The following is a 22,496-nucleotide window of genomic DNA, read 5'->3' as shown; positions in this document are numbered from 1 at the left end:
TATGTAATTTGGATTCAAGTATCCCCACAGTCATGTGAGACAATTTTATAAAATCTCATAATATTTACAGGTATCTTCTGTCAGCTCTTTTGCCAACAGTAAATAATCCTGACTAATACAGAAGTTTAAAAATAAAAAAAGATTTTAAATACCTATTTATATACATAGTTTTGTAGTAGCATATTACAGTGTAATCAATAAACAGTTCAAAGCATAACAATATAATAGGAAATAGTATAATATCATAGAATAAAATTCTGTTGGAGGAAAGAAAGGAAATACAAATTCAAGGAACAGAAGAAATATAAAATTTCCAATTTTTAAGAGCTTTTCAATTCTCTATGTTTTTAAATGAATGATGGTAGATTAAATTTCTATGGTATTTATATTTCAATTGGTACATCTAAAAGATGGTTATAACAGCTCTGTTTTTTAATTCAATATTTACAATATGCTGGAAATGAAATACTTTTCAACCATTTAAATATATGATGAAAAGGGACTACATAGTTTTTCAAACTATTTATGTCTAAGGGCAGAAAGCAACACTGCTGGCTGGGTCTATGGCAACATCTCACAATCAAATGCATTACTATTTCTAATAATATTCCCACTGAGCTGGATAAATAAAGAATATACCTTGTCCTGTGTCAGGTTTTCAACCATATAAGTTTGAAAACTTGACACATTTTCATGTCAGGTTTGTCACCAAATGAGTTCTGAAAACTTTTAGTTTTCAGAGCTTTTTGTATTTTGGAATTGCTACTAACATGTTATAGTTAACTACTTTTCAGATAAATTTATATTAGCTGCAGTAACAAACAGCCCCAAAATATCAGTGGCTGAATATAGCAAAGGTTCATTTCTTACTCAGACTATAAGCCTGTCATGGATTGGTAGGAAGGTGAGGGGCTGGGTAGTACCGCTATGCTCATCATAGTTTCTCAAGGACCCATGCTCTGAGATCAGCCGTAAGCTTGAGAGTTGCTGGCCACTCTGCAGATGAGAAGAGTTAGCTCGGAGGGTCTCAAATGAGCATTTAAATATTTTTGGCTCAAAGGTCCTATCATTTTCAATCACAGCTCTTTGGGGTATACGAGTTATGTGTCCTTACCAACACAAAGGAAGTGTAGTCCTAACAGGTATCTGGAATGGGAGAACCCAAATTTTACAAACATCAATAACTACCATAGCTAGTAAGCTTACATAGACTTCTAAAAAAAAATTGACAGTCCATTTGAATGACTCCCAGGTGAATTAATGAATCACAAGGGGAAAAAGAGATTAATTTCAAAAGTCATTCAATATTAATTGCTTAAATGATTACAGAAAAAGGAAATGTGATTTTTCAAGTCCACCTACAATGATAATTAGAGTTATAGTTAAGGAGACTAACAGTTTTAGCAAATGATAAATGATTTATACCCCCAAAAAATCAAGTTTAAAAGTAACTTTTGAGAGCTCAGAAAACAAAAGGATGATGGTAGTCAATGGGACACAGGAGCCAACCTGAAAGAGTTCCAAATGGCCAAAGCTGAGACAACTTGAGCAACCAAATGAATTACATAGTTACAAATGATGAAAGAGTATCATCAAAATACTACTACTAACTATAGTCCATATCTTACATTTGATGTAATTTCCCCCAACCCATCCTATTATTAACACCCTATATTAGAATTATGTATTTGTTATAGTTCATGAGAGAATGTTTTCATATTTATTCTGCTAATCACAGTCCATCATCCACCACAAGATTCACAGTGTTATATAGTCTGACACCTTGTACAATCCATTCAAAGTGTACAGTCAAGATGTTGGTGGTGGGGTGATGTATAGGAGCTATGTATGTTATGCATGTACATTTTGTAAGTTCACAACTTTTCGTATACACTTATTGATTATATATGTTCATGTATGAATGATAACCTTCGATATTTTTAAATGGAAAAATTAGATTATGTAGTATTAGATTACAACCCAAAGTCTAAAATAAATATACATGAGTCATAGTGATATAAATAAATGATTGAAAAAATAAATAAATGGAGAATGTATTAGTCAGTGTTCTCTAGGGAAACAGAACCAAAGGAGATGTCTGTAAATAGCATGAGATTTTATAAAACTGTCTCACTAGACCGAGGGGATGCAAAAGTCCGAACTCCTCAGGGCCTGCTACAAACCAGGGGCTCAGATGAAGATCCTTGATAAATTCCCAGTAATTCTGGCTGTCTGAAGGAGAAATGGGAATTCTCTCTGCGTGTTGAAATCACTTCCCCTTTTAAAGCCTTCAACTTATTGGATGAAACATCACTCATTGCTTACAACAATCTACTTAGTTGACTATAGCTATAACCAACCATCTATGCAATCAATTCACTGATGATTAATGTCCATGAAATGCCCTAATATTACAGTTAGCCCAGTGCTTGCTTGACCAAACAACTGGGCACCATTATATGGCCGAGTTCACACATTAGCCTAACCATCACAGTGGAGAAAAGACAAATCTTCTTTATAGAAGAATTCTAATTAATATGTGTGGATACTTCTCTTTCAAGGAAGCAGAGCTTAATTCACACACACACACACACATGCTGTTACAGTGTGCTAAATTTAGTGACTTATTTCCAAAGAAAAGAGTATGGAAAGGGAAAAATAGTAACTGTACAGTAGAGAAAAACTGGCAAACATGATCTTAACCAAGTTATGAAGTTTAACATCAATTGTGATGTTTTGTGGATATCATGAAACCTCTGTTATGATGTGATGAGAAGGGGACTTCACTTCTGTGGCAGTCTTTTCAAAAACCCATAACCCCAATCTACTCAGGAGGAAAAAAAAGCACATCCAAAAAACATAATTGGTAAAAACAGTAGATTGGGAGGTCTACTACAGGATACTAGGCTAGTATTTCTCAAGACTTTCAAGGTCATAAAAAAAAACAAGGAAAGACTGAGAAATTATCCCAGACCAGTTTCAATTGTAGTACATTGGATTAGAACCTGGGGCAAAAAGAGGAGTTTAATGGAAAACTTAGTGAAATCCAAATAAAGTCTAGAGTTTAGTTAATAATAATATAATGTCAGTTTCTTAGTTTGACAAATGTACCATGAGAATTACAAGTGGGAAATCCAGGTGAGAGGTATACAGGAACTTGATGCTACCTTTGTAAATTTTCTGTAAATCTAAAAATTTCCCCAAATAAAAATTTTATTAAAAATTCATCTTGTTATTGGTTTGCTATTTTTATGATTACCTATGTGTATAATTTACCAGAATGTGGAAATCCCATCTAAGGAATTAAGAATCACTTTCCTGCCTCCCCTTCAAAACTTAAAAGCAAAAGATAATATTCTGGTATACATATGAAGATAATTAGAGAATCAAAAGTACAAACAAATAATAATTTTAGCCTTAAGAGTCCATCACTATCATAGCCCTCTTGTAGCCTCAGGTTCAAGCAGCTGGTTTTCTGGTTCTTGATTAAGTCTAATCATTTCATCTTTGATACATTTATGAAGACACTACTTTGGCTCATTCTCATTTCAGTCCTCCTGTAGTCTTCACCTTTGAACCATGTGTAAATGGAACATTTATTTTTACTTCTAAAAGGTGCCGAGTCATCTGAATATGATCTTTTATACAGACTGAATAATTCATGTTAAAAGACATAGCAAAATGGGCATATTTTGCAACACATCCTAGATGTTTACAAGTACTATTTTTGGGTCTTGAGACAAAAATTTTCATGTATATAAACTATACTTTGTTTTGTATAAATGTTAAATGAAATTGTGATCATTCAAAACAAAATTAGGCATTAATTTTCAAGGTTAATTTTTATTGAGTTAAAAAGGTAAACATGAGAGAATAATAATAACATGCCTATTCATGATGTCCTTTAGGAGTTAAAAAGTGGAAGATATTTGGTGCATTTTATTTATTCCTAGTACTGTGCAACTTTACTGAATTGTAGGCATTGCTCCTTGTTCTAGCCAGCTATGGTGTGCTTTTATCTATAAATTATAAAAGTACTCTTTACTTAAAGTAAAAAAGCTTCACAAAAGAACTAAAATCATATTAAAAGACTGGGAATGACAAAAAAGATTTAGAAACATACAGAAATAAGAGTGGTGGAACAATAATTTATTACTAAATACAGCTATAAACAGAATGTGAAATATGCTTCAGGTTAGTCAGAAGAGGTCCTCTGAATTACACTGTGCATGCTTCCCTGAAATGAAACTGTATGTTATTGGTTAACCAGGATATTTAGCATAATCACTCTGCTAGACTGTGGTGGAGGGAGGTGATTATCACTGAGAACAGATGGGCAGGTCCACAGCACTGCCAGATACTGCACAAGCTCCATTTATTGTTGGTTCTTGCTTTTTTCCTTCTGTATTTTTAAGTTTTGTTTTTTTAAAAAATTGTATGTTCTAAAGAACTAGCTGCTCAAAAGGTCCATAGCAGATGACCTTTACAGCTTAGATTTCAAATACAAGAGAAAGATATTCAAAATGCTATCACTGTGTATCTGAAAAGGATGGGGCAGATTTCATTTTACCCTCTAGCCTCCCTCAATGTATGCTTGGATTTATCTGTACGCTAAGCTCTCTGCTCTGCATCTGTAGCTCCTTGTGGATTATATTGTCTCTGTGATCAGAAATGATTTTCTCGGATATGAGCACCGTTTCTGGCTCCCCTAAAGTGCATCCTCCTAATGGGACTCGGTTTTACACTTTCCAAGTAAGTGTGCTTTAAATGGTTTCACTACTTAGGGAGTTAATATATTGAAAACTTTTAATAAACAGAAATAAAAAGAAAGGAAAACCACAAAGTGTGAAAGAATTAAAGAGCATGTAGATGTGGCTATTATGCATGTCAGTATAATCTGTTTTAAAATATGGAAATCGTGTGGCATTAGGATACTCTGTGAATTCAAGCAAAATAATATTGAGCACTCCATTCTCCACAGTGATTTCAGATTTTAATATAGCATCGTCCTTGATGGTTTATGAGATGTGCTATGTCTCCTGATAGTGTTATTTATGACTATAATATGGTAAACATTATAGTTACTTCCCTTATACCTCACTTAGAGAGTAAAATTAAAAGATATTTTATGAAACTTTGTACACTATGTCCTCTGGGCTTAGAAAAATGTTTTGGATTTCACGTCCATAGCTTAATATAATCTACTTAATTTTGTAATGTGTGCAATATATGTATTACAAACAGTAATATAGGAGGCTTAAGTACTATGTTTAGTTTGCTTTTCATTTTGAGGCAAAGTGGAAAGAGATTAAGATGGAAGATTTTTTGTTATCAAAAAGTCAAAATGATTTATAATATTTATAACATAAATATAAATATGAGTTTCAAAGCTGTTATCTACTAAATTACCTATGAATAAATCAGTCATCAATATAGAATGTGGTTAAACCTAAATTACATCAGGATTTATCTCATTTTTATTCCCAGATTGCATCTTTCAATACCAAGGTTTACTTTGTAATTCAGTCCTATCATCATTACATGAAAAGGGAAAATGAACTTCTTAGTATATTTTATGTTTGCAAATATAAACAGCCTGGCACTTAATTATTTTAGCTATATGGTAATAGTATTCCATAAAAATAAATATAAAGATTCAGAGAATTAATAAAATAGAAGTAGTCAGAATTTTTTAAAGGATGCTTTGCATAAGTGCACATCAGATTTATTAAAGTCGCTTAGCTTTGCAAAGAATAATCAGTAGATATAATTACTCTCTCCCTTTCCCCTTTTTTATACTTCTATTTTTAATCTTGTTGCTTTTCCTGTTTTACACTGATGTCTAGTGATAGTGGAAGTCTGTGCTGTTACAGAATATATTCTCTTCCCTGTGGTGATCTGCTTATTGTGGCAGTGCTTCAAAATTCAAGTGCCCTGAGGCTGTTCTACACAATTATTACTTTTTTTTCCTTCTCTGAACACTGAGATATAAACACTCTTTATAATATCCTGTAGCTAGCTCTTGGGGGCAGCTTTTGACATTAGTATTCTACTTCAGTCTTTCAAAGTTTAAGGGTCAGTAAATTCCATATGCTCAATCATGACACAGGCTTTTTACAATTCCTTCTGTAAAGATATTACTGACACCTTTCTTGGCAGGTGATTTTCTTTGAAAACATACTGGAATGATTTTTTAACCACTCTTTTTTTTGTTGTTGATGTAACACATTTGTGCAAAAATTCTAGAATTTCAGATAAAATATAAACGTTGCCAAATATGATTTCTATTCTAAGCTTTGTAATATCATAAAATATGTGATCCTGAGATTTATGATAACAGACAATGTGCGTCTAAGTTTGGGCATTTATCTTCTTGTTGCTGTTGTTTGGTTTTTGTTTTTGGTGGAGAAGAGAGAAGAAAGATGATATTTAAAGCACGAAGATAAAGGTTTATTAAAGTTGACTCCTTTGTTTTCAAAGGACAAAATTGTGCATGATTTTTCTTATTATTTATATACATTTAACTTTTTTAAGGCACCATATCTTCTTTGGTTGAAATACAGTAACAGGAAATGAGATGCTGTAAAAGTAGCACACCATTTGTCAAAAAATATATCTTGAGAAAATGATTAGTTAAGTTTTCAAAAACGGTTCTCATTATGGAATGGCATAAATGAATGTCTGAAATTATTCTGAACCAAAGACTTGGGATTTTAATGCTTACTTTCTTAAAATTATTCTAGCACAGGAGTGAACACATGTAAAAACATTAAAATAGTTTAGCATGAATAATACTGTTCCAGTTTTATCTTCTCATTAAATGTTCAAACTATCCTGTCATTTTTGCTGAAATGTACATTCTCAATATACAGTAATATTTAGAATGTATTTTACCTAAGAAGCTTAAACCAGGTGGAAGGATGACAAATGAGAAACTAAAGAATATTCTAAGTACAAGATTTTCTTTCTCATTAGATTTCATTTTAGCCAAATGCATCCTTGCTTACACATACATACACACAAACACACAAAAACTTTTCGGATTGAATATCAAATACATAATCAAAATTTAAATTATTTTCCTCATTTCTGAGTTCTTATCTCTATATTACTAGGAACACACTTTTGTCTGCATTATTATATTCAGAAGTGCTTGGAATGTAGATGATGCCCAAACCCAAACTGAACTGTATATTTAGTGAATTATCACCAAAAATCATGTCCTACAGTATGGTTGTATAAAATGCACTTTGCTTGGTGAATATTTAAAATTATGTGCTGCTTAAGGAAAAGACTATGTAAAATATTTGCATGATTAGAACTGTCAATTTTATGGGGCTTGAAATGATTGAATGGGGCCCTACTTTAAAACAAAATTAAATGCATTAATGGTATTAGAATGCAGTGAATTCGCCTTAATTTTGTCCATAAAATTGATTTTTTGAACATGATTTCACATTTGTTCCTTAATAGCTCTATTTTTTTCTCAGATAAAGCCATCTTTTTTGCTCTACTAAAACTCTAGATTGGTTAATGATGACTTAACATGTTATTCCTCCCAGAGGTATTTCTGAACACTGCGGCTCCTCTCATTTCCTAGAAATTAAATGCCTTCACTCAGTGGTTTTCAAACAGTGTTTGTACAGCCCTAAGTTTTCATGGGAGTTTGTCAGCAGTTGCAATAGAGAGAAGGGCTGGGGAACTTTTGAAGCTCATAATTTTTCCTTATTCTACATTTAGCTGTTTTATTCATTGGACTTCTATGAAATTTTCCATGAACAACAACCACAACAAATGGTTAGCTACAATCAAAACAAAACAAAAACTAAAACAAAGTTTGCAAACTGCCTCTGTAAACCAAAGGAATTCATTTCTAACAGGAGCAATTTTATCTATTGAGCCCACAATGGAATTATTTTTGTTTAGGATACCTTTCATTGCTATTAAATCCTAGCAATATAAACATTATCTACCTGAACTGGTGTAAAAGTGACCGACTATGTTGCCCATTTATACCCTCTGAAAACAAGAGAAAGACACTTTACCATAAAATGTGAAAACATAGTAATCTCATCTCTATGCTTAAAATACTTCATGTATTTCCTTTCTTTAAAGAATAGAGTCCATCTCTCTAGCTTAGCACCAAGCTCTTCATGATCTGAGGAAAATGCAACATTCCACTTTACTTGCTTTCCCAGAAAGTGGTGTGTCTGTGCCTCTCTATGGTTATTTTTGCCTCTTCACTGATTCAGCCCCCAGAGATAAGTCTTGAAGATTTGTCTCAAGTGTTACCTCCCCTGTGAAGCCTTTGGTCATTCCTGCATGCTGTATTAAATGTCATTTCTTTGATACCCTTTGACTGTTCTTTTCACTATTAATGTACTTATTAAGCTTTGTTGTAATCCCAAAAATGTTTTATTAATCTGTGTCCCTAGCAAATGAATACTGATGATAACTCTGCTTAATACACCGGGGCAGATATTTAAAAGGCAAATGATTATAATATGAGCATTTAGTACAATTAGCAACTAATATTTCTTTTACAATGTTGCAATTGGTGAGGTGTAATTGTATATTAATAGGTAAAATATCGAAAGATTTATAAAGGTATACTTGTTTGCTTTATACTAGACCTTTTTGTTCCACTATTGAGTTCTTCAAAATATGTAACAATTACATGAGTGATTAAGGAAAATCTTTTATTTTATTGTTTTTAGGAATATATTTTTATGGCAACTAGTCGAAACCTTTTCGACATTTTTTTTCTTCTACAGCCTTATCATTCTTTATTAATTAAGTTTTCTTATTTTATCAAGGGAATTTTAAAATTTGCTTAGCAAACATTTTTCCAGTTGGCATATAAAATTACCACTTGGATGATATAGAAAACTCATAAGTATGTCAGAAATATCTGGTATATGAAGAATTTCACACAAAAATTATAACTGGTAATTATTAAGAGGTACCATGTCTTTGTGACCAAAGAAGGTTGAAGTGATTATCATTTTTCAACAAAGAACCAAAATTTCTATGTCCTATCATTGTATTTCTGCCTAAGGTTCAACCATTATTTTTCCATTCTTTGGTACACAATGTACCTTCACAATTTTGATAATTTTAAAATGAAGCATTTTAAGTTATCCAAAAAAGAAAAAAAAAGATATACTTATAGAGGTGATAAGAAGACAATCCCCTTGGCTCTAATATATTACTATATCGCATAGTAATATAGCCATAGGTCCTCAGGTAAATGAGAAAATTGAGGATCTTTTGCCAATTGTCTGCTGTCAATTGTATACAGTCATGCTTATGAGTGGTAGAGATAACTCAAGAGGTGTTTCAAATGGGTGGACCAGCATGTTCATAATTACTACCGGCATGTGGGAAAAACAATGTTTAGTTTAACTGGAACATAAATTTGAGGTAGAACATAGCTAAAAATAACATGAACAATTCCAGTTATAAAGAGAGATTTGAATGGTATCCTCAGGATCATGAACTTGAGATGTAAGGATTTTCGGAGAAGAGTGGCAAGATTGCTACTGGATGTTGCCTTGGCTGGATGATAGGACTGAAAGTAGAGGAAAGGATTTGTGGCTCCAAAAAACATCCAGATAAGATATTATGATTTATTATTATGCAATAGTGTCCAATATCTTGTGACCCATGCAACTGGCTTCCCATGTATATTCTTATTTCTTTACTTTACAGTTGAAGAAACTGATGCTCATAAAAGGTAACCAAATCGTCATTAATAATGTAGACAGTAAGTAACAGAGTTCCTGACTGGGTTTGGGTACACAAAAACCCATGCTCTTTTCCCTATATTCTGTTGCCTAAATGTTGATGATTAAACACAGCAAAAATATTCCAAGGAACATAATTTTGAATCCTGTTGGTCTGCTATGGTAGAAACTTAAAGAAATTATTCTCTATTATATCAATAAATTGTACTATGGCATTATAGGATTTTAAACTTACAGACTTTCATTTAGTTAAGAACATCATTTAATCTTTAGTGACACAGTGTTCTCCTAGATGGAAATACATTTTTATAGCAAGAAAAGTGCCAATAAACTTATATCTTGAAATTGCATTGAGGGACAAAAAGAGAAATTGAGTAGAAATATCTGACCTAAGTGTACACCTTTGTTATTTAAGAATTCTCTTTATGTTACTGAGTCCAACCAGAAAAATAAGTTATTATTTTTGCCCCTGGGGCTCCAGGTGGGAAATTGCAACTTTCTGTCTGCAGGAGTTTCTGGTTAGTAGAAGTCAGCTAAACTGTACATTCCATGAAGACAGGCACTAGGTCCTTCTTTTCACAGCTGAATCAACCAGCAGCAAGCACAGTGACTGGCACACAGACAAGATTAGTAAATTAGAAATTGAAAAGAAGAATGCCTTACTCAGTGTCATATAGGTATTCCTGATATCCTGGTTTAGAATGGCCTCCCTCTAGAAATACATAAATAATTGTAAGATTCCAAGACTGGGATCCACAAATACATTCACTCACTAAAATAGCTCTCTATTTCAGGTAGCATCAAGAAGAGAGAGAAACTGAAAGTAGAGAAACAATTTAGTTCTTGAGTGAAGCATCAAATGCACTTGTGGTCAGCAATAGCTCGGTCAGCATCAGCCACAGTGGTGTGGTCCATAGTCCACACCAGTGGTAACAAGGATGTGAGCTGAGACATTGAGAGGAAAAGGGAAACATGGTTAAGAGATACATGCAAAGGAGTGTACTAACTCATTGAATATAAGAGACAGAAGAGAAGTTGAGAGGAAAAGGCAAACCTATCCCCAAAGTTTTCAGTGGGAGAGAGAAGTATGGAAGAGGAACAGGTTTAGAAAATAATATACTGAGTTCAGTTTGGGGAAGGGTGAAAAGACAGATGGAAACACGGGTTTGGCTCTCAGAAGAGAGGTCTTCCTGAGGTAGATATAAAGGTGGAATACTGCTGCTTACAGGGTAGAGAAGTTACCTTGGAAGTGGAAGAAATGACCTTGGCAGTGAATGAGGAGAGAGAAGGGTGTGGAAAAATTAAACACTTGGCTGCATTGACTTACCTAGAATTATCATCATTTTATGTGTGTGTGTGCTTGAATTTATAAATACACATTAGAAGCTATTTTCCTTACCATCCATCCATGAATATGACCCCTGAATCTAATTCAAGTCCGATGCTCCTGTCTCTTGAATGAGTGAGCTTGCTTTGTCTTGTAAATACATTTTGAAAACAAACATTCCCTTTCAACCCCTCTTTGAATATCATACCTGAAACTGAATTCAAGTAAAATGTCCCTCTCTCTATTTCCATTAATTAATGTATCTCCATGTGGTGGTTTGGAGCTATGTACCCAGGAAAAACATGTTCTTAAACTTAGTCCATTCCTGTGGGTGTGAACCCATTATAAATAAGATCTCTTCAAGATTATTACTTCAGTTAAGGTGTGGTACAAGTAAATCAGATTGAACTGTAATTTAGATTACTGGAGTCCTTTATAAGCAGGGTAAAAGTCAGACAGAAAAAAAGGCACAGGTGGAGACCTAGAGGTCAGAAGTCAATGAAACTGAGAAGGGAGGAGAGGCTGCCATGTGCATTGCCATGTGATTAAAAACAAAAAAGCCAAGGACCAATGATCACCAGTAGCCAGTCCCAGAATGCCAGTTTCCTGGGAGAAAACATTGCCTTGTTGATGGCTTAATTTTGAACTTCTCCTAGCCTCAAAGCTGTGAGCTAAGAAATTCTCAGTTTAAACCTACCAAGTGCATGGTATTTTCTTTAGCAGCCAGGAAACCAAAATAGTTTTTGATACCAGAAAGTGGTATGCTGCTATTTCAAATATGTAAAATATGGAAATGGCTTTGGAATTGGTTAATTGGTAGAGGCTGAAAGAATTGTGAGGTGCTTGATAGAAACATCTAGATTGTTTTGAAGAGACTGTTGGTAGAAATATGGGTGTTACCTTTGGAGAGGCCTTAGAGGGAAATATAAATGTGTTTATTGGAAACTGCAAAAAAGGCAATCCTAGTTATAAAGTGGCAGAGAACTTGGCAAAATTATGCTCTGATGTTGGATAGACAGCAGACCTTTAAAGTGATGAACCTGTGTATTTACCTGAAAAAATTTTCAAGCTAATTTGCAAGGCCATTGCCCTAGTGTGTAGAGCGGATGGGCCTTGTGCTCCTTTGCTCAGGGAAAATGTTGCCACCCAAATGCTTGGAAATGCTGGTGCTTTATGAAGAGACTGAACACCATTCCAATTCTTGGAGAGGGTGGAGCCTTCACCTCAGTGTTCCAGGGAATCATGGCCAATGCACAAGTGCTTAGAGGGGGTGGTGCTGCCACTCCATCAGACTCGGGGTACAAAACATCAATTCATAAATGATTCTTAGACCCTGAAATCTAATGGAGTTTGCCCTGCTACATTTCAGAATTGTTTGGAACCTGTGACCCTTGTTTTTCTTCCAATTTCTTTCTTCTAGAACAGGAATGTCTAGCCTGTGCCTATCCCACCATTGCTCATTCAAAGCAAAGATAATCTGCTTTCTAGGTTTCACAGGTCCACAGACAGAGAGGAATTGTGTTACAGGACGGACCACACTCATAACCAGTTTTGATGAGACTTTGCTGTTAGCTTTGTTACTGAAATGATTTAAGGCTTTTGGGATATTTTGATGGAATGAATGCATTTTGCATGTAGAAAGAACATGTCTTTTTGGGATCCAGAGGACAGACTTCAGTGGTTTGGAACTATGTACACTAGAAAAATATGTTGTTAAACTTGACCCAATCTAATGGTTATGGACCCATTGTAAATAAGATATCTTTAAGATGCTACTTCTGTTAAGATGTGGTCCAAATGAACCAGGTTGTGCTTTCATCTAGATTGCTGGGGTCCTTTGTAAGCAGAGTGCAAGTCAGAGAAAAAGCCAATGGGGAGAAGTCATGAGAAGGCAGGGGAGGTTGCCATGTGTGTTGCCAAGTGACAAAAAGCCAAGGACTAGGGGTTGTCAGCAGACAACCCCAGAAAACCACAGTCTTCTGTGAGAACGCATTGCTTTGATTTTGAACTTCTCCTAGCCTCAAAACTGTGAGCCAATAAATTTTTATCATTTAAGCTAATCCATTGCATGGTATTTGCTTTAGCAGCCAAGGAAATAAATGCTCTATTATCTCGTTTTTTATATTACATTTCGTTTTTCATTTATCTCTCTTCACATTAGACTGTGAACTCCTAGAGAGAACATAGTTTATTATATTTAACCATTCATCTTTGTTTATTGACACCTGCCTAATGCCTGGCATGTATTTAAAAAATGGCAGTAATTTTTGAGTGAATGAATGAATGAATTCATGTGTAAATTGGAAGCTGCTAAAATTAGTTCCCATCTATTACTTAATTAAATCAGTCAACACACCTTGTTCAGGATCTGCATTGTTCCAGATCTCTGTAATGGTGGGTTAAAATACACTGTACTTTAAGTATCAGCTGAAAGGTTAGCCTTGGGGGTAGGAAGGATGCTTCATCTGAAGTCTGAGAGAAAAGGAAAAGAGAATATAGATGAGGAAGTAAAAGGACTTGATAGAGAAGAAGAAATTTGAGGCACTCACTCACATCAGATGATATTCTCCTTATCACTTAAGCAAAAGTGAGCAGGATAAGTAAATCACGGACTATAGGAATGTGAGAAAGGTTGTTAAGTAATGGTTTTTATAGGAATGCTATTATGTTAAGCAGCAATGAGAGTCCACCTGAGATTGGATGATCACATTTATCACGATCTTAATAAGTGGGTTTCTGTGATTATCTCCCCAAAGAGAGATTGGCAGAGAGATATTTATTAGCAGATATGGCAAAATATTGAGGAGGAAAGGAATTCAAAATGCAAATGAGATTAATTTTGAATCAACTGACCTTGGGTCAGTCTTTAGGTAATAAATATAGGAAGAATTTTTTATTTAAATTATATTTCAGTTTTTGAAAAGGGGAAAAAAGAGAAACTCCCTGGAAAATTATGCTTTGTTTAGTGCTGCTACTACACCATGTTGTAAACATGAATTCCAAGGAAATGTACTTTATTTAATAATGATTCCCAGAACATTCCATCGTAACTGACACATGGTAGGTCCTATCTAAATACATATGGAATGAAAAGATGTTCGTTTCTAATACAAATTTGGAGAATTTTAATGTCATAAACAAAATAAATGAGTTTTTTACTGTTAGATTATTTCCAAATTGTTTTACTTTTTGGCCTATATTAAAAATATTAATGGCAGGGAAAAACATGTTTAGGGAGATAGGAGCAAATTAAACATCATAAATAATGTGGGAGGGGCAAGTATATCTTATTATAAGCTGAACAAAAACTAGGCAAATTTGTGACTTTGTGGGAGAAGTTCAACGTAAAATCATAGATATAAAATCCATGAACTAGGTTAGGCCTAGAAAATTATCATTACTTTTCACATAGCATTATTCTTACCTCGTTTAATATATCTAGTTAGGGTACTACATATTTTTTTACATTGGCATCATAAAAGAAAAATAGTTCTGGAAATGAAAAATTAGAGAAAATTTTTGGATGTCATATAGTCTGAGGAAAAGAATGTATAAGATAGATCCTATCATTTTCTTCCCCTCAAAAGAAAGTTTCTTTTGATTTGAATATATTCTAATTGTTCACAATGTGTGGTGAAAACTTATAAGAATACATTAGCATGAATGAAAACTGGAGAGGTTTCAATTGGATATAGAAAATGAGTCTGACTAGTGAAGTGATAAAGCACTGCAGTGGGTAATCATAAAAGAAATCTCTATGAAATCTCTATATTGAGGATTTTCACAGACACAAAATGCAAGGAGGAGGAGATGTAGATTTGAGTCTTGTGTCTTCAACTTGATAACCCTTTGAATATGCAAAAATTACTAAATTTCACTAAGATTCAGTCTCTTCATCTTTAAAGCTATGAGAGTTGTAAAGATATTTCCAGGATTGATATGAGAAAATACATTGAAATAATTTTCTACATTTAAAAATTCTTTACAGTTAAGTCTCTTTGATTGCAAGCAAGAGAAACTGGTTATAGGTATTTTAAGCAAAAGAAAAATGTATTATAATGATATGGGAAAAACTGAAGGAAACCTTAAGATTTCATTGATTCATGCAGCCTACTATGTGCCAGGTTCCATAAAATGAATAAGCAGTGACAAGAGAAACTTGGAATTTGTATTCTAATGAGAAGAGATAGATACTAAACAAAATAAATAGGATATTATGTAGTATGTTGGATAGTGATAACTGCTAAGGAGAAATACAGAGCAGAAAAAGGGGATAGGGAATGTTGGAGTGGACAGTTTCAATAATGTGGGCAGGGAAGGCCTTGCTGATAAGGACACATGTGAGTGAAGACTTGGAGGGATCAGAGCAGCTTCAGTGCTAGCTATGCTAGATTGAACTAATAGGCTCTCTCTTTATGATGCCATCACCAGATGGGTCAGCTCTACTTATGTCTCCCTACTCAAGATTTATAAATTTATAAATTCAAGGGAGGCAGTGTCTATTTGTCCCATCTTGGACTTATTTAATCATATGTGTACTGTTGCCTGCTTGCCTTCTGCTGGGCTTGCCCAAGCCTTGTCCTGACACTTTTCACCTGTGGTACACTGCAGACAGACTGTGCTCAAGTGGATAGTAGGCATCCTGTAAAGTCAATGAAAGTGTCCATTATGTCTCTGTATTCTGCACTTCTTCTAGAACTACCTTTATATGCCATTCTTACCCCATTTCCTACTTCCTGTCCTAAATAACTCACTCATTCTTTTAGAGACCAGTGCAATATCTGTCTTCGATGAATGCTATGTAGCCTCCCAAGTTAATTTCACTCTTGTTGTTGAGATTCCATAAAATATTGTGCTTTACCCTATCATAATAATAATCAAAAATGTAATTTAATTATGCACGTCTGTTTCCCATTATAATGTGAGTTCCTTAAGGGCACAAAATACTTTCGTTAAGTGAATGAATTGTGGGTGCTCAATAAATGTCTGAATATATAGGGACACATATGACTAACCCAAAGTCACAAAGTATATTTTGTACCGAGTTTTATGTCAAGAATGCATTGACTGACCTTGATATTGTGTCTATAAAATATGATTAGGCTTATTATCATGCTTCTGTGTAGAGCATGTGCATATGTGTACATATGCGGTGGTGGTTGTATTGATGTTGTACTATATGTTTAATTGGAGAGGAAAAATTATAATTTAAGGAAATTAAATATGTATGGATTTTAAAAGAAAAATGTAAAGAAACATTCCTAAATTTGAAATAAATATATTCATTCATATTTAATTATCAATAAATAACATCATAGTCCATGAACTTTATGTGAACTCTATAAAAACTTCAATGTTTCATTTCAATTCTATTTCATGCTCTATATTACTGTTTCTGTTTAAGTCAGCTTCAATTTTCTTTCAGTATTTAACTTTTTCCCTAACATTATCAATTTTCAATATTAAATTCTCGTTAATATAAAAAAAATTGTATAATGATTTGAAGTCAGACAGACCTGGGTTTGAATCATTCTCTGCCACTATAGAACAACTTCACTTTTCTCATTTGTAAAATGGAGTAAATAGTAATAACCTCAAGGATTGTTTTTAGGATCAAGGAGATAATATATACAATGTGCTTACCATGGGGCTCAACAAGTGTAATGCACAACAGATGTACCTATAGCATTATTTATTTATTTATGTATTTTGAGGTACCAAGCTGGGGATTGAACCCAGGACCTCTTGTTCCTGAGTGGCAAGATGGCGCTCAGCCACAGAGCCATATTGGCTCCACTGAGTTGTTTTTTACCTCTTGTTTGTTTGTTTTTTTATTGTTGTTGTTGTTTCATTTTTAGGAGGTACTAGGGACCAAACCCAGGACCTCACTTGTGGGAAGCACACACTCAACTGCTTGAGCCACATCTGTTCCCATATAGCATTTTGTAAATTGATATTATTATCAAATTGTCAAATATTTGAATGAAGTACTTTGTTTCTTAATTTTATAATTACCTTCTACTACCAATGCAAAATCTCTTTGGGAATTGATATTGGGTTTTCATATCTGAGAGGTCCAAGATGGCAGAATAGGCTGCACTACTCCTCCAGAAAATGTAGGAAGGTTTTTAAATTTATTTTATTTTATTTTTTATTTTTACTCCATAATCTTTTATTTTTTTCCCCCTCAGCATCCAGGTTCCTTACCTGAGGAGGGCTGGCTGTGGGCTGATTTATTGGTGAGCACTGGCAGCCTGAGACAGTTGCTGGTGGCCTGAGAAGAAGTACTGTTTTTTCTGTTTTTCTTTTTCCTTTGTTTCTTTTTTTTTTTTCCTTTTTTTATTTCTTTCTTTTCTTCTTTCTTTCATTTTTCCCTCTTCCTTTTCTTTTTTCTTTCCTTCACATTTGTCTTTCTTTCTTCCCTTCTCATCTTTCCTTATTTTTTCCTGTTTCTTTTTTTAAAATTTCTTCTTCCACCTTTTTAATTTTTATTCCTTTTTATTTTTTATGATTTTTCACTCATTACTTTTTTTTCTGGCTCTTCTATGGTTGCTTTTCCATCATTTTTTAAAAAATTATTTTTCTCTTCTTTCTTTCCTTGTTTATGGACTTAATAGTTTTGAGGGGAAACAAAGGCAACTACAAGGATATACAATAAGTTGAACCAAGTGTCAAAGAGTACCCTTAACACAAAACAAAGTGAAATAAAATTCTAGACTAGAAAGGGAAGCTAGCCAACTGAATAAGCCCATCAAGTTAAACAGATGCCTACGCACCAGCCAAAAAAATAAATAAATAAATAATATTACAAGCCATACTAAGAAATAGGAAGACATGACCCAGTCCAATGAACAAATTAAAGGTGACAGATGCAGAGAGATGCAGGAGGAGATGCAGAGCATTGAACAACTAATCAAGGATGTCCAAACAAATATCATGAATCAATTTAATGAAGTGAAGGAAGAGATAAAGGATATTAAGAGGACACTGGGGAACATACAGAAGAAATTGTGAACATACATAAAAAGGTAATGGATCTGATGGCGAGGAAAGGCACACTGCAAGAAATTAAAAATATGCTGAAAGCACCTAACATGCATATTTGAACAAGCAATATTTTCATATTTTATGTTATTGGTTACTGTTTATAATATTTGGTCATTCTTCTAGATCAGGATGAAAGATCTCTGGAATTGTTAAAGAGACTATCAAATTTAGAATACCCAATTATCCAAATATGCAATTATTTGGAATTTTTAAAGGCACTATCAAATTTAGAATACACAATTATCACGTATTTAGAATACACACTGTTAAAAAAATTCAAGTTACCAAGCTGCAATCCCAGAGATGATTGAAGAGATCTGACAAGGGCCAATTAATCTGCCTTTTTAAAAAAGAACCCCAGTCAATGCCTATGCAGAAAGATCACAAATTGTGAACAGGTGGATGGGAGATGGAATAATTTCTATTTGAAGAATAATAGATGAATAGAAAGTTAAAGTTATAAGTAATTATTATATTTTAGAAAGATGTACTCTTGATTAATTGTGATATAGTCTTTTAGTTATTTTTTTTTCCATGGGTCAATGTTTAACTCCAAAGGATGTATGAATTGCAAGCATTTCTAAATACCTCTTGGTACTAAAATAAACTAATTAAATTGAGGACATTTAATCAGTAAAGATGACCTTTAGTGACTCCTTTAGGGCATATGTTTGTCATGAAATTTCCAAATTCAGAGTTAACATATCGCTATGTCAAGAATGATATTCATCTGTTATCAATTAATGATTTATCTATCAAACAGAAACTGCAAAATAAAACAAAACCTTTAAATTATCCACTACAGTAAATGTGACAAGTTCCTTTTTAAATTCTGGTTTCAAAATTTAAGTTTGAATTTGACTAATACAATGAGTGTTAATGACAAGAGGGGTGTTATATGTTTGCTATTTCTAGTCTACACAGTTCTCAAATATCAATCCAAAAGTGTTTGGTCATTCATTATTTTTACACCTTTGGCTAATCTCAATAATTAAAGCATCTAGTATGTTATTTTGCTTTCATGAAATATCTGTTTGCCTTTCTCCCAAGATATATTTGCAAGTTCCTAATCTGGACAAATTCATAAGGAAATTTTGACATCAAAACATTCATGAAAAGAGCACCAGTTTATGATAAACTGCTTCAAGGTTGTCTTGAGTTTAGCTTCAAAGAGAAAAAAATTTCAATCTTATTCTATGATCGCAAAGTAAATATTGCTTTTAAATGTATTTTACATATTATAGAAAAAATGCTTTAAACTATCAGAATTATTAACAGCTCTGTCTTCTGCCCTTTGTGCTGCATTTTAGAGGCTCTTAATCAGTACAAACATTTATAATATCTATGTAGGATTGCTCAGGGAAACAGTCTTTTCTGAGAGGGATCATAATATGGTTGAAAGAATATGAGACTTAGAATCAGATTGACATATATTCTGCCACTTACTAGCTGTGTGACCTTGGGCAGGTCATTTAAATACTCTGAACTGTAGTTCTTGCACTCTAAAGTAAAAATAATAAAATCTATCTCACAGAAATTTTATGAAGAACAGAAATGATATGTTTAAAGTACTAAGCATGTAGTAGCCTTTTACAATTAAAAACTGATGACAATGGGGAAGCGGCTGTAGCTCATCAGTTGGGCTCCGTCTACCATATGTAGCTCATCAGTTGGGCTCTGTCTACCTTGTGAAGGCAGGCACTCCCACCTGCTATGGAGAGCCACCAGCCCACAAGTGGCACAGAGTCAACTCAGCAAGGTGACACAACAAAAAAGGGAGACAAAAACACAGATGAGCATGTAGCGAATGGACACAGAGAGCAGACAGCAAGCAAGTCACAAGGGGGGAGGGGAAATAAAAAATAAATAAATGCAGACCTAGAAGAATGCACAGCAAATGGAAAGAGAGAGCAGAGAGCATGCAAAAAAAGCCACAACGGGAGAGGGAATAAAGAAAATGATGATGATGACAATGATAATAAGAATAATAATACATGATTTGGTTGCAAACCTCCAAGATAAACCTAGTGATCTTCACCTCATGAAATCCATGTCTTTGTGTAGACTCCTCCCTTGGTGAAATAGTGCTGATTCAGTGTGAACAATATCATATTAGAGAAGTGACAATGTGTTCCTTCTGAAATAAGACCCGGAAACATTGCAGCCTCCACCTTGCCCTCTTTGATTACCTGCCCTGGAAGAAGCCAGCTGTCATACTGGGAGGATGCTCAAGCAACCTTATGGTGATGCCCAAATGGAGAGGAACTAAGGTCCCCAGCCAATAGCCAGAACTAAATTATCCATCTTGTGAATATTTTGGAAGTGGATCCTCAATACCAGTCATGCCTTCAGATGACTGCTGCCTAAGTCATTCTCTGACAGCAATCCCATGAAAGACCCCAAGGCAGAATCACCCAACTTAGCCACTGCTAAATTTATTACCCACAAAAAACCACGAGAGATAATAAATGATCATTGTTGTTTTAAACCACTAAATTTTGGGGTAATTCGTTATGCAACAATATATAAATAATACAGCTGCCAAGGTTAAAAGGAAAAGTTGTCATTTCTAAGCAAATTCTGGGTAACCTACTCTGTCCATATGTATTTCATTACCCCAAGAATAGCCTTCCAAATCAAACTAATTAAATCTCACTCCCACCCAATTTATCTTTGCCCCCCACTTTACCTTAATGCTTTCACATCATGAATGCCCCTATTTTAGAAAATCAGTGTCTTTCACATTAAACCAGTTTTATTATCATTTCTCCCTGAAAGTCTTTTCTAAGAAGTTTGCACACAATACACCATAATTATATTTTAGTTGCTTATCAGCAGATACCTTAATAATCTTTTAACAATTCATATGGTATGATCTTATTTTTTAGTGGTGAAATGAATGTATATTGCATTGGTTATTTTCAAGTGATTTCTTCTTAGTAGGGAAAAATGTGTGAGTGAAGAGCATAACTATTTGATAATGCTGTACACAGGATAGGAGTCTCTCATACAGGGAATTGGAGAGAAAAAATTAGAAGAAAAAATTGAAAGAAGCAACCCCTCCCCTCACTGCTTTTTATAAGTAGAATATATCACTATAATTTATACTTTCCATCTAAGCAGAGGAATGTTAATTTCAAAATCTGGTTAGCTAAAATAATTATTCCATCAAGGCAATATATAACAAATTTTATCTCCCTTGGATAAAATACAATTTTGTGTCAAAAGAATTTGAATCCCTGTTAAATAAATCTACCGATCAGAATAACCTGATTGGTCATATATTTTAATATCCTGATTAACAAAATTCAACATAACATTAATTGTCATATTTCTACTGCTAAGTTAATTTATATTTGAAGTATGATAGTACTTAAATGAAATTCTACTCTCTTCAGCAGTATTATAAAAATGTTTCTGCCAAGTCTGGATTTTTCCAGAAACAAATGACTGGTCTAAAAGTATTTGAGATTGTTTTGCATAAACTGCCAATACCTCACTCCCCCAATGGTTTGTAGGGTATGTTTTCAGAGAATATTTATCAAATGAAAGAATAGTAGTTAAATGGACTAATTTAAAAATAGGTTTTCAAAGAAAAATTTTTCCAAAATATGAGATATCAGGAGTGGGTGCAACTCAGTGGTTTGAGTACCTGCTTCCCATGTATGAGATCCCGTGTTCATTCCCCGGTACCTCGCAAAGAAAATTAAAAAAATAAATAAATAAATAAGAGATATACTTATCTAAAAGTTTTCCAAATATTTGATTTAGTTCAATCACGTTTAGTTCAAACAGCTATTTTTAAAAATCTATACTTATAAAATACAACAAAAACAAAAGTTCTATGACTTTCATTTGAGGTGGATAAGAGATTTTTTATTTCCTTGTATGTCTGCAATACTATTGGAAGCTTTCATCCATTCAAGTTGTGTGAACTTTCTTTTATTAAAAAAAAACATTACTCAAATATCAGGCTCAAGAATATTTGTAACTGAGGGTTAAGAATTAACAAATAATTATGATTACCATATCATTATATAGATGTCTTTATATTATAAAATAGCAAAAAGTTAATACCTGAAATTACTGAAGCAGGCCAGAGTGGTCCCACCCCTGTTTATAGTTACTCTAGACTTGACCTCACTATTGTGTATGCTTACTATTGTAATGGCAGTTCTAGATTGAGCTCACCTTTGTGTGTTTTACTCTTGGGATGATAGCCATGCCACCCTCCTCTGTTTGATATTCATATGGAAAATCTTGTGACTGATCTCTACTCTGTACTTTCCTACCTATATCAGAACTTTGATCTCTGAAAATGATTGTAACTTTGTAACTCCCCCTGGTTTTGGGGTCCAGCCCCTCAATGTTTACTA

The 22,496-nt window shown here is 33.8% G+C and overlaps 1 protein-coding gene across 20 annotated transcripts in view; it reads left to right on the top strand.

Moving 5' to 3' along the window:
* PPFIA2 (PTPRF interacting protein alpha 2) overlaps window positions 1-22,496 on the top strand; it is a 544,821-nt gene that overhangs the window by 200,071 nt on the left and 322,254 nt on the right. For 2 of the 20 annotated variants that reach the window (XM_058308498.2, XM_058308496.2), the window contains exon 1: window positions 4,281-4,752. The exons of 16 other annotated variants lie outside the window; for them this stretch is intronic. In XM_058308498.2, the coding sequence (XP_058164481.1) occupies window positions 4,672-4,752 (81 nt within the window). In that variant the 5' untranslated portion in view covers window positions 4,281-4,671. Of the gene's footprint in view, window positions 1-4,280; window positions 4,753-22,496 lie in introns of those variants that run through there. 2 more of the 20 variants (XM_058308497.2, XM_058308499.2) reach the window with 2 other exon arrangements.

This window comes from Dasypus novemcinctus, chromosome 12, assembly GCF_030445035.2.
Source record: "Dasypus novemcinctus isolate mDasNov1 chromosome 12, mDasNov1.1.hap2, whole genome shotgun sequence".
NCBI classification, from domain to species: domain Eukaryota; kingdom Metazoa; phylum Chordata; class Mammalia; order Cingulata; family Dasypodidae; genus Dasypus; species Dasypus novemcinctus.
The sequence above is the reverse complement of the archived record's forward strand: the minus strand, read 5'-3'. Positions and strand labels throughout refer to the sequence as shown.